At 44.4% G+C, this 12403-nt stretch overlaps 7 protein-coding genes across 7 annotated transcripts; 2 read left to right on the forward strand and 5 right to left on the reverse strand. All coding sequences in view use genetic code 12, as the record gives it.

Moving 5' to 3' along the window:
* Positions 1–157: 157 nt before the first annotated feature.
* GPM1.2 (phosphoglycerate mutase) lies at positions 158–940 on the reverse strand (the record flags this gene model as incomplete). The annotated part of the gene is made up of 1 exon (XM_001385778.1): positions 158–940. The coding sequence occupies one exon, from the start codon at positions 938–940 to the stop codon at positions 158–160; it is 783 nt and encodes a 260-aa protein (XP_001385815.2).
* A 701-nt stretch (positions 941–1641) lies between these two features.
* PICST_62290 (predicted protein) lies at positions 1642–2361 on the forward strand (the record flags this gene model as incomplete). The annotated part of the gene is made up of 2 exons (XM_001385430.1): positions 1642–1710; positions 1753–2361. The coding sequence occupies 2 exons, from the start codon at positions 1642–1644 to the stop codon at positions 2359–2361; spliced, it is 678 nt and encodes a 225-aa protein (XP_001385467.2).
* A 538-nt stretch (positions 2362–2899) lies between these two features.
* On the reverse strand, positions 2900–3211 carry PICST_61679 (histone H4; the record flags this gene model as incomplete). The annotated part of the gene is made up of 1 exon (XM_001385779.1): positions 2900–3211. The coding sequence occupies one exon, from the start codon at positions 3209–3211 to the stop codon at positions 2900–2902; it is 312 nt and encodes a 103-aa protein (XP_001385816.1).
* Positions 3212–4132: 921 nt separating this feature from the next.
* On the forward strand, positions 4133–4658 carry PICST_90527 (histone H3). Its single transcript, XM_001385431.1, has one exon. It carries the CDS (start codon positions 4138–4140, stop codon positions 4546–4548), a length of 411 nt encoding a protein of 136 aa, XP_001385468.1. The 5' UTR covers positions 4133–4137; the 3' UTR covers positions 4549–4658.
* A 313-nt stretch (positions 4659–4971) lies between these two features.
* Positions 4972–6240, reverse strand: PICST_32780 (predicted protein; the record flags this gene model as incomplete). Its single annotated transcript, XM_001385780.1, has 1 exon — positions 4972–6240. The coding sequence occupies one exon, from the start codon at positions 6238–6240 to the stop codon at positions 4972–4974; it is 1269 nt and encodes a 422-aa protein (XP_001385817.2).
* Positions 6241–6714: 474 nt separating this feature from the next.
* PICST_61651 (predicted protein) lies at positions 6715–7899 on the reverse strand (the record flags this gene model as incomplete). Its single annotated transcript, XM_001385781.1, has 1 exon — positions 6715–7899. One exon carries the CDS (start codon positions 7897–7899, stop codon positions 6715–6717), a length of 1185 nt encoding a protein of 394 aa, XP_001385818.1.
* Positions 7900–8153: 254 nt separating this feature from the next.
* ACS2 (acetate--CoA ligase) lies at positions 8154–11757 on the reverse strand. Its single transcript, XM_001385782.1, has 2 exons — positions 10949–11757; positions 8154–10497 (listed from the first exon to the last, which is right to left on the reverse strand). Exon 2 carries the CDS (start codon positions 10317–10319, stop codon positions 8280–8282), a length of 2040 nt encoding a protein of 679 aa, XP_001385819.1. The 5' UTR covers positions 10320–10497; positions 10949–11757; the 3' UTR covers positions 8154–8279.
* Positions 11758–12403: the final 646 nt, after the last annotated feature.

Raw genomic sequence — 12403 nt, forward strand, 5'->3', positions numbered from 1 at the left:
TTTTGCGGTGTGCCAGTTTTTCTCATTGCTCTCGTTTTCGCATCAATTCTGCGCTTATCTACTTCTCCTTCTACTTCTACTTCTACTGTGTTTCCGTTCTCTGTGTCTCTTCCCCGTAACTCTCTACATGTCATCTCTGTCTCGCATGTCTCATTATCTATAAATTCACGTGTGGCTCTTTCTTCAACCCCTCGTTCTTGACCTTCTCCATCCCACGCTGGGCAAGCTCTGGATCCAAATAGTAGTAATCCCGTACCAACTCGGCATTGTCGTCAATCTCAAACACTAGAGGGACTCCAGTAGGAACGTTGATGTTGCTGATGTCGTCGTCGCTGACATTGCTCAAATACTTAATGAGACTACGCACAATCAGCCCGTGTGTCACAATAAGCACTGTCTTGTCCAATTGAATAAGCTGGTGATGAACAATTTCCAGTACAAAGTACGGAATCAACCTCTTCATCACGAGCTCTAGCGACTCTCCACGTGGCAAAATATCCTTGTTCACGATGTCCAGATACCTCTCGTCTATGCTGGGATCCTTGCCCTCTATGAGCGGTGGCAATCCGTGGTAGTTCCGGCGAATGTACTGGAATTGCTCCTTGTCGGAATTCAAGCTCTTGAAAACCTCGTGTTTGTCACGGCCCTGGTACTGGCCGTAGTGTCTTTCGTTCAACCGCCAGGTCTTGATGTGGTTGATCCACAACTTGTTCAAATATTGAAGAATGATCAACCCCGACTCGATCAGCCTCGTCAACTTCGAGGTGTAGATGATGTCTGGATCGAGCCCAAACTGCTTTATCAATTTTCCAGCATTCGCTGCTTCCAGTTTTCCTTTCTCCGAAAGAGGAATGTCGATCCAGCCGCAGAATTTATTCTCGTGGTTCCACTGCGACTCTCCGTGGCGAAGGATGATGAGCTTATGAACTTTGCCAGACATGTTTCGTCTGTAGAAAACAGCATTCGTAGAAATGGTTTCCTCTCTGAATAATTCACGATATAACCATATCTTATTGGATTTCATGTGCAGGATTGTCATCGGAAGATGTAGCAGTAGCCTGACAATTTCGAGCAACGGGAAATGGAGTGGGCAGAATGGGCAGAATGGGCTCTGTCGAGACACAAAACGGAGCAGTGGGCATAGAGTCGGTGGTGGCGGAAGAATTCTGGCACAATTGAATTGCTTATTTGCCGTGGTCGTCCTCGCTGGTTCTCTCGCCGGTCTCAGATCTTGACTCATGCTCAGGATCTCACTCCCAAGTCTCGGAGTATCTGCTGCCATTTCCAGAGTCACGTGCTCTTCTCTATCTATTTAGAGCTTCCATTTCCCGCTATCTCGAAAAAATGCAACCCGCATTACGAAAATGCAACAGGGGAAAAAAGAAATGCAACCCCGATGGCACCTGCAATAATTAATAAGGCCATCTTCCCGTACTATATAACCAGAGGATTCTCTCCAGACTCTGGAGACGGGAGTTTTCAGTTGGCATCTCGTTCTTATTGTTGGTCTGTCTTCATTTGTTCCTTCGCCGTATCTTTTAAGAGTGGAAGTTGCTTTTGTGCTCCACTCGTTCTGTTAGTCTGATAGCTGAGTCTGACATATAAATATCCTGGATTTTTTCACAACCAGAAATCTGCACAATGTTTGTTTCTACCAATTCCTCTTCTACGGCTTCCTATTTGGCCACACCTCCTGCTACGCCCACGCTAGTATCCAAGACTAAGGAACTTAGTACCTTTGCCTCCGGAAAGTCTCTCGACGAATACTACCAGATCCTCAACATCCAGGAAGTCAGATCTGAACTCATGCCCAACATGTCCAAAGTCAAGGTAGATAAGCCATTCACCTGGAACGAGGTCCATTTCATAGTTACCACCAACCAGCTCGAGTTATTTGCACGTTCGCAGGCTGCCACAGACAGATACTTGAAGTTCAAGCACGACTTGAAGGAGCTGAAGGTGAATATTTTGGACCATATTCTCGCCAATGAAGTGCGGTGGGACGTAGAAGACTTGAGGGAAGAAGGCGCCATCTTTGCAGACAAATCCGACCTCAGAATCATCCACAACCGTTTCCCTTACTACTTTGAGGACGACGTCAGCCACTTGTGTGTCTGGTCCAAGGTGAGGATCCCTACCGATCCCAACAGTGCAGACGGAGACATCACCACAGAAACAAGAAACAAGATCAACCAGTACATCGAAGAAACCTTCATCCGTCCCTTGGGTCTCACTTGGGAACAGGTTGAATGGTTCAAGAACTGGACGTCGCTCCAGAGCGTCAAATCCATCAGCCACATCCATGTGTTGATCAAGGGAGGCGACAAGAACAAGATCGAGCAAATGGTTGAGTCTGTGTAGAATACCCATAGAATACCCGTAGAGATACGACAGAAGAGATACGATAGAGCTAGATATGACCGTAGCTGTAATATTAGATATAATAGATGTATAATAGAAGAAACACAACAGAGTAATGAGTAATGCAATCACGGCGTAGTTTAGAAGTTCAAGCTGGCACTCCCAGAGAAAGCGGAATCAAAAGGTACAATTCCGTACTATTGACTGGGAATGTAGCAACTTATCTCTACACGAGTTGATCCTCGTAACGTCCACCGCAGCATGAACACCTCTACGTCTGATTCGCTACCAGTTTCTGCCAACTGCCACCATTTCCGTATGATTCTCCGCGCACGTGATGGGCCCATTTTCACATTATCACCAGAATTTGTGACTCGCACTGGAGGCCCAGCAGACCCGAAATGGTCTAGCCAGTCGCCACATGAAACCTACACTACAAACAAGCATTCCAAAACGATATAGTATTAAGAATAATATACAAAGCAAATACGAAGTAAATTCATTACGGACCCCATTAAGACACACGGCGATGGCTCGTTTAACCACCGAAACCATACAAGGTTCTACCTTGTCTCTTCAAGGCGTAGACGACATCCAAAGAGGTGACGGTCTTTCTCTTTGCGTGTTCAGTGTAAGTGACAGCATCTCTGATGACGTTTTCCAAGAACGACTTCAAGACGACTCTGACTTCTTCGTAGATCAAAGCAGAGATACGCTTGACACCACCTCTTCTGGCCAATCTTCTGATAGCTGGCTTGGTGATACCTTGGATGTTGTCTCTCAAGATCTTTCTGTGTCTCTTGGCACCACCCTTTCCTAAACCTTTTCCACCTTTTCCTCTACCGGACATTGTTACTGATTAGATATATGAGTTTGTATTACTGGGAACAATTGAGTAATTGCGGAGAATTAATCAATTAGCGATAGCAAAACAAGTATGGGAGAAAGAAAAAATCAAGCTTAAACACCAGGTCTGAAAATTGTGCGAAGAGGCTACTATATTTATAAACGGGAGCTAGCGAAAAGGCTCTAGGCACACAACACTCGGTAAGCAGCCCAGGCAGAGTTAGGGGGAGCTCCTGGAATTTGCCGGTAGATAGTGCGGGAGAACTTGTCGGTACGGGAGGTCATCTCTGTGCCACTTTCGGCCAACGAGAAGACACCGAAAAAATGGCCTAGTAAAACGACGGGTTTCTGGTGGGCCGCAAAAGTTGGAAGTGTGTGGATTTGCAATCTTTGCCTCGTTTGAGTGGTGCAGGAGACCGCGGATTGCTAGTGCGGTATTTTACGCGCGCCATGTGTAATACTCGGAACACGCCGGTGCAGAAAAAGTGCGACTTTTGCTGCTGACCGTTTGTTTGTTGTTGTCTTCTGCCCCAGCAAGGAGTGCGACTAACGGCTGTGTACGCTGCTCTTCTGTTCCCACGTATACACCGCGCGTGCGTATTTGTGTGCATGGCCATTTTCGCAGCTTTTCCCACGGCCAGATGTGCACACCGGCTCTCGATTGTGGAGTCTAGCGCAGCCGGTTAGCGGCAAACAGCACGAATTTCGTCGCAAGAGCGTCTCTGTGCACCTTCTCCCGCTGGAAACTTGTCTTTTCTCTCGCTCCAACAGCTTTTGTATGGCGTCCCGCCGCTGGCGGCTCTCTTGCTGCACCTGGCCGTGTTATTGTTATTATTCTCGCTAATTCGCGCCTCTCCCATATATAACACCAGATTTCCTCCCTAAATCGCTTTTCTCTTTTATCTACCCTTATCTACTTCATTAACAAAAATGGCTAGAACCAAGCAAACAGCAAGAAAGTCCACTGGTGGTAAGGCCCCAAGAAAGCAATTGGCTTCCAAGGCCGCCAGAAAGTCCGCTCCATCTACCGGTGGTGTCAAGAAGCCTCACAGATATAAGCCAGGTACCGTCGCCTTGAGAGAAATCAGAAGATTCCAAAAGTCTACTGAACTTTTGATCAGAAAGTTGCCTTTCCAAAGATTGGTCAGAGAAATCGCCCAAGACTTCAAGACCGACTTGAGATTCCAATCCTCTGCCATCGGTGCTTTGCAAGAATCCGTCGAAGCCTACTTGGTCTCCTTGTTCGAAGACACCAACTTGTGTGCCATTCACGCCAAGAGAGTCACTATCCAAAAGAAGGATATCCAATTGGCCAGAAGATTGAGAGGTGAAAGATCCTAAGTGGTCGGTGTCGGGAACAAACTTCAATTCGTATTCTGATTCTTTTCAATGTTTATTTTGTATAACGACTGTATATTAGTATTAATGTATTAATCATGAGATTATCTTTGACTTTATTGTAGTAGTATTTTGATTGCAAATTTTGGATTTTGGATTTCGCTACTGCAGAAAAATAATGCGAGTGAATATGTACAAAAGCACCATACATAAAAATACATTTTTCACACCCATATTCAATTTTAGGTATCACAGATACTCCTTAAAAGTGAGAGTAGATAATACTTTTATATATTCATTCGAAACTCTACTGTGAACTCTCTCTATTGTCGCTAACCTGGTTTTGCCCCGAAACCTAGACCTTGAACTACATTATTGTATACTTTATTTCTAAATCGATTGTATTCTCTATTTCTCTCCATACCACTAGAATGGATACACTTCGGGTTCACTGCCCAAGCCTTCCTTCTCCTGCTCCTCTGCCCTCTTCTCCAAGTAGGGCAATAAAATGTCCTTATACTTATGATATCCTCTGTACTCCTCTACATCGTCTGACCAACTGTTGATACCATTCAACAAACGACGGGGAATATGGGGTTCGTCGCATAATTCTGTAATAGGAATGAAGTAGGTCCTGATAGTAAACACAACTCCTCCACTGATGGGCAAACGGCGCAAGCTCTGTCTCTCGCTTCTAAAATACAACTTGTCTATTTCAGATGCCACCTTGGCCGTGTACCAGCCTCCAATCTCTTCTACATCTTCACGACCAATGGAGTCGGACCAGCCCAAGTTGTCATCGGTTTGAATAAAGTAATTGTTTCTCACAACAGGTTTATCTACCGTCAAACGACGAAAGAACTTTGTCATCCCCATCTTCAAATTGGTTTCGTACTTAGGCACATCACCGCTAGTATGGATCTCGTTAAGTTTCATCTGGAACTTATCTCTCAATCTCCAGAACCCAGCCAACGCAATTGCTCCTGCTTCCAACGAGTAGTTACCATCTTCATGTTCAATCATAATGGCCAAGTCGTCCTGCGTGAACATAGCAGCTAGCTTCATAGGATCGTCATGGTGTCCAGGACGGAAATCATACGATTCGCCCGTTTCCAAATTATCCATCCCAATGTCTGTAGCCTTGAATAATGCAGGGTATCTAGCTGGCAAATATCTCTTGAACTCGTCCAACAACTCGTAGGCTGCAGCAGTAGCCAAGGGAGAAGTGGCATACAACTCATCACCTCTTTCCTTAAACCGGTCCAATTTGTTGTTGTGGTAGCGCAACCATTGGTTGTCCAATTCAATCCAGCTGTCCCACTCCATGTTTCTGATACCCATGGTAACAGTATACTTGTGCTTGAACGCGCGATATGGCATGGGCTTGGTCTTCTTGAAATCCCAGTACTTGAAAGGCTCTGGTGTTGGAGTCTTGAAGTCGTAGTCTGGAGTCCATTTGCCCCACACCCTGTTAATAATGTTGGCCTTTTTAGGTTTCAAAGCAGCCAGATTCTTATTCTTGCTGTTCTTTTGGTTTCTCACTATCAAAGCTAAAACCGAAACTACTATGCTTGCCAATAAAATGTTGAATGAAGTCTCCGATGAGCCATTGGTTAAGTTAGAGTAGGCAACATATTGCTGCTTGTAGAGGGAAACTAAAAGGCCCCCATCGGCGAAACTTGCATTAGCTTCCATTGTGCCGTCTATTGTCTATCAACCTACTTGCAAAAATCATAGCGATCCAAGTACGAATTAATCCCCTATATATAGATTTATACGTCTAAATTAGTTGGGTGTAAAATATGTGTGAGGTTCCGTATAGGTGCGCCTAATCGGGGAAAAATTTGCAGACTAAATCGTTGATAAGATTTCCCGACTGTATATTCTCATAAATTATCCCAGTCTTTTACTATGCCTTAATTAAGAAACTAAAAGAATGCTGTACAAGTGGTCAGTTTTGGTTGTCAAGTCGCATGAATAAGCCTGCATTATTCATCGTCTACTGCTCTTGAAATATGTCAATTGTGGATCTCAATTGAGCAGTTGGTTCCGCAGAAAATTGTTTGTTACAGACGGTTGCGAATTTTATCATTATATGTGGTTTAATTATTTCACCATTGATATACCAATGGAAGTGGCTTTGTGAATAGGTACCAAATTTGGTTTATCTTATGCTGGCGGTAAGAAGGCAGAAAACAACATCGTCTGTAGTAAGTTCCAGATCAACATATAGTATACTAAGGACTTGTGTTGGTGTCCAGTTAATGAGGCTACATACCAATAGCTCAATGGTAAGAAACTAGTTATTCTCACCAATATCTGGACGTTCCAGAAGAAGAGTCCGCCTACGATGACCACAGAGTTTACCACCAACCATGGCAATACTTTCTTGAGAGTTGGTAAACGGCTCCAGAAATATGCGATGCTCAACCCATGAATCGCAACGACCGGGAGAGCTATGAGAAAGTTGGGAATATTATTGGGAGACCAATATTGCAAAAATCCTACACCCCAGTACTTATTCTGGGCATAGGAGAATAGAATGGGAAGAGTATTGTTGCACCATTCTCCTCGTTGGGGACAGAATGTTCTGTATGCTTCGAAATTGGACCATAAAAATGATAAGAATAACGACCCTCCAGATAGTATGGGCCACGCAGCTTCTTGTGAAACTCCTATTTCAAACAAGTCCATCAAATACGGTATTCCAAGAAGTAAACTGTTTGCACGTATAGTATAGTTCACAGCAACGAGAAATCCAGAGAGTAGATATAACGGCTTTGATACTATGGACTTGGTGTTGTTTCGGGTTGGATCCTGAGGATTCACTGCAATGTCGTAGGCTAATATCTGGGCTAGACTGAGCACATTATTGGCATTTTCAGAGTAACTAGCGGTCAAGAAGATACCTGCTGGAGCAATAATCATTAGTAAGGAAGAATGCAATGCCATTTTTGAATCGTTCTTGAAGAACCGAAGCGTAAGTACATACAAGAGTATAACTGAAAAAAAATGTAACGCGTTTGAAATCACCAAGCTCACAAATAGCTTTTCGTAGTAGCCATTTCCTCCTATCGGGAAGTTCCTGATGAATTTCAACCAGTTGGGACAAAACACATACTGGTGCTCGTATTTCGGTCCGTTGACGAACATGTAGTTGAAGTACACAGAGTCCCAAACAATGAATCTATTGAGAAGGTGTGTTAGCACATAGCCATAGGGGGACTTGGTCTGGCTCACTATGATTTCTGAAGAAGTATCAAATTGGGCTGGTGTGAAGTAGAGAAGAGTCAATTGGAGCGACTTGAGCAATATAAAAGTGGCAAGTAATTTGCCAAGCGGTATTGTAGGCATTCTTGTAGGGATCAGAGCATCTGCTGGGAATTTCCTATTGATCTGGTAGTTTTAATCGGAGATGCAAAACACATTGATTTAGTGAAAAATCAGTACAGGCTAATTTTGTGATTATGTAAGTTTATGTGAAATATTACGTAATACAAACATAATCGTCAAGAAATGACATATTGTAGCAAGATCCACGAATTATTAGTTTAGAGGCTTCTTGTAGATATGGCTCTAGTATCTGTGCTTATACGCTACATTCATGTCTACTTTCTGTATGTACATTAACACAAGCTAAATTTGAGGCATTATGCCATTTCTAACCAACCACAGAAATTGGGTGCAAAATCGCGAAGCAATTTCTGCAGCTAGGAGGCTATAGACTTATGAAGTTATTTCTTAGCAAATTGAGCAGCAAAGGAGTCGATTATACCAACGACAGACTGAGGGTTGGACAAAGTGGTGATGTCACCCAATTGGTCTGCTTCGTTGGCAGAGATCTTTCTCAAGATTCTTCTCATGATCTTACCAGATCTGGTCTTTGGCAAGTCGGCGACAATGATGACGCTCTTTGGAGCTGCGAAAGGTCCGATTTCCTTTCTGACGGTCATGATCAATTCCTTTCTCAAGGCAAAGGCTTCGTCGCTGGTTTCCTTGCCGGCGATCTTGTCGACGTATTCGTTCTTGAGAGCAACGTAGGCAACTACGGCTTGACCAGTTAAGTCGTCGGTAATACCAACCACAGCAGCTTCAGAAACACCGTTGTGTTCGATGAGGGCAGCTTCTATTTCAGCAGTAGACAATCTGTGACCAGACACATTGACGACATCATCGACTCTACCTCTAATCCAGTAGTAGCCGTCGTGATCTCTGGCAGCACCGTCGCCGGTAAAGTAGTAGCCTGGGTATGGGTTCAAGTATGTGTCCATGTACTTGGTGTGGTTGTTCCAGACAGATCTAGCCATAGATGGCCAGGTGCTCTTGATGGCAAGAACACCTTCGATGTCGTTACCTTCGAGTTCGTGGCCGGAAACTGGATCAATAAGAGCGGTCTCGATACCAAAGAATGGCAAAGAGGCTGAACCAGGTTTGTTTGGAGTGACACCGGCAATTGGAGCAATGAAGTGAGAACCAGACTCAGTTTGCCAGTAGGTGTCGGAGATGTGGCATCTGCCTTGTCCAACGTGCTCGTTGTACCATTCCCAGATATCAGGGGAGATAGGTTCACCAACAGAGCCCAATGTTCTCAAAGAAGACAAGTCGTACTTTGGAATCTCTTGCTCGCCACTCTTTCTCAACAATCTGAGGGCAGTAGGAGCTACGTAGAAGTGGGTAGCCTTGTGCTTTTCGACAATTTGCCAGAATCTACCAAAGTCTGGGTAGGCTGGAGTACCTTCAAAAACGATTGTTGGGATACCGAGAGCCAAAGGTCCGTACAAAGCATAGGTGTGACCAGTAATCCAACCGACATCACCGGCAGTGAACAAGATGTCTTCTGGGTGGACGTCGAAAATGTACTTGGTGGTCATGGCAGCACCTAAGAGGTAGCCCCCAGTGGTGTGGACAACACCCTTAGGAGTACCAGTGGAACCAGATGTATACAACAAGAACAATGGGTCTTCAGAATTGACTGGAACAGGTGGCAAGTAACCCGAGAACTTGGCGGTTTCTTCATCCCACCAGAAATCTCTACCCTCTTCCAATTCAATATTTTCGTTTCCGGTTCTCTTGAAAACAAGCACCTTTTCTACAGTAGGACAGCTCTTCAAGGCTTCGTCGCACAATTTCTTGATGTTAACGGTCTTACCACCTCTTCTACCTTCGTCACAGGTAATAAGAGCCTTACAAGAAGCATCGTTGACTCTGTCTCTGATGGAACCAGAAGAGAAACCTGCAAAGATAACCGAGTGGATGGCACCTAATCTGGCTACAGCGAGCATAGCAATAACAGCTTGAGGAGTCATTGGCAAGTAGATAGCAACAGTATCACCCTTTTTGATGCCCCAGCTCTTCAACACACCAGCTACCTTGGAGACTTCTCTCAACAACTCGGCGTAGGTCAACTTGTACGAGTCCTTTTCTTCGTCAGCTTCGTAGATGATGGCAGTCTTGTCTGGAGTCGCATAGGCCCATCTGTCTACACAGTTGTAGGAAGCGTTCAACTGGCCGCCAATGAACCAGGCAACGTCACCGTCCTTCAAAGAACCGGACTTGACCTTGTCGAAGTCTCTGTCCCACGACAACAACTCCTTGGCCATAGGACCAAAGAATCCTTCAGGGTCGGCGATGGACTTCTGGTATAATTCCTGGTACTGTTCGATGGAGGTGATATGGCCAGGACGGGGCTGTTTGTCAAAAAACTCCTTAGGAGTGGGTCTTGGGGTGACACCGTTGGCCTCGTGGACGACTTGGTGCTGTGGGGTAACAGTCATATTAATGGGGGAATAAATAGTGTGTCAGTGAAACTGGTAGATCTGTAATCTGAAAATTTGTTTCGGAAAATTATCTGTACCTTGAGTCTGGGGAAAAACTTCGTTGACTAGCAAACGACGAATGGACAAACAAAAGGAGAAAAGTGTAGTTATTCTAAAATGAAGAGAAAACTTTCAACTATATCATTAACGTTAGTAGATGCTCCAGTATTTTTCAGGATGTCTATATGATGTCACCAATTTAATAAATCTGTTGTGCCGGTCAGAATCAGCGAATACAATTGGTTAGTGTATGGCGGATGGCAGTATCGTGATCACTATAAGTTGGTTCGGCGATTGGATCTGGACCCAATCTTGACTACTAAATACGAGTCTCGCAATCAAATGACGCAACAATGGCACCATCTGGAAGGGAAATCGGGTATACGCTCTTAGTCCGTTTCCAAGACTCTCCGGACGTATGAATTGTTCCTTGACTGGACGTTTATTGCCCCACTATTGGAGGTATTTTGCGGGCGAGAAAAAATAATATCGGATGGATCTCTGAGCACTGCGAATGGAAGAGAGAATTTATCAAACTGGTGGACAGAAGGAAGACGAGAAGGGAAGAAAAAAGCGTTGGAACATACTCTAAGGTCAATGGCAATTGCACGAGATCAGGCAAAAGTAGAGACTACGAGACCACGAACGAAGTTAAGGGGATTTGTAGAGCTAAAGAAAACTAGCACGTCTTTCACAGATACACTGTGTGATTTTTTTCAGCAAACGGGACCTATCCACTATATATACGGTGAGCGCATACCAGAACTGGTTCCGCTAGCTAACGCTACTGTATACGAGCTGGAGCACCTAAACACGAAACTGTTGGATTTTTTGTTGAATTCTGAAAAAAAATTATCACCTTCCGTCGCGACACAGGAACAAGCGAAGTACATCCTTGGGTAAAGACGCCAGATACACACATCTGTTGCAAAGAGAAAGTTCCTTTGGTCCAGCGCAACTCCGAGATGTCAACTTCCGAGTAGCAGCGGGTATTCTGGGGAAACGGACTCGTTTCAGAGCAGACATGGTGCTAATCTCCCATTCGTGCCTGTAGTCCGAAATGAAAAATTGGAAACTGAAAATTGCTCGGAGTCTCAGAGATAGGCGATTGGACTGGAAACCAAATGTGGTGGCCCAATGACAAGCGGTGAATTCGAAACGGTTTCGGAGTGGCCGACCGGCCATGTGTGTCTCTCTGTGATGAACCCTGAGTGTGTAGCCTGTTCACATTGTAGTCTATTCGTGTGTCACAGCGATAGAACCTTGTAGCGAGTTCACAGTGTGTCAGTACTGTAACTTTTGGTACCATACTCTATTTTGTAGCACTATTTACTAGACTATTTTCTAAAGTACGGGGCCTATCTGTGCTCTTCTAGATTCGCATACTTAACCATTTCTTACGGTACAACTGACATTCTGTCTCGCTCAATTTCTCCAGACTTCGACACCTATATATACTTTTCTCTACTCGTGTCATTCTACTAAGTCCGTGAAATGATCTCTGGTTATTTCCGGACTCATCCACTGTCTTTTGGGCTCATTCTGTGTGCTGCTCAGGCTTGATCTGGAGCCAGAAAAATTGTTGGTTACTGCGAATTTGCGACCACGAATTTTGTTGGAACCGGTAGTGTGACGACCGGCGTGTCGTTTAGCAGGCTTGTCGTTCAAAGGAGGGGTTGAACTGTGAGTCTAGCCGTGATTCACTGGCGGATTGGTGCTTTATGGATACAAGCTGGGCTGGAGTGTTGGCTGCTGAATGAATCTCATGCCAATTGCAAGAGAATTATGTCGGGAAAAAAATGGTTGCAAAATGCCTTTTTCAACACTCAAAGGCTCTACACTCTGTACCAATTTCTTTATGTATTCTTTATGTATTTTAGCTACATTTGGTTCACTAATCTTTATACACCGCAATCTCTGGCAGACTTCAGTCGTCTCGTACTTCAATTCTCTACTTCTACTACTACGTTTCGTGCTTCTGTGCATATTATTTGTTCCATTTTTATTCTATATTATATCATCTTCTTGCGCACAATCAGTAT

The sequence above is a fragment of the Scheffersomyces stipitis genome, chromosome 6, assembly GCF_000209165.1.
Source record: "Scheffersomyces stipitis CBS 6054 chromosome 6, complete sequence".
Lineage (NCBI taxonomy): Eukaryota > Fungi > Ascomycota > Pichiomycetes > Serinales > Debaryomycetaceae > Scheffersomyces > Scheffersomyces stipitis.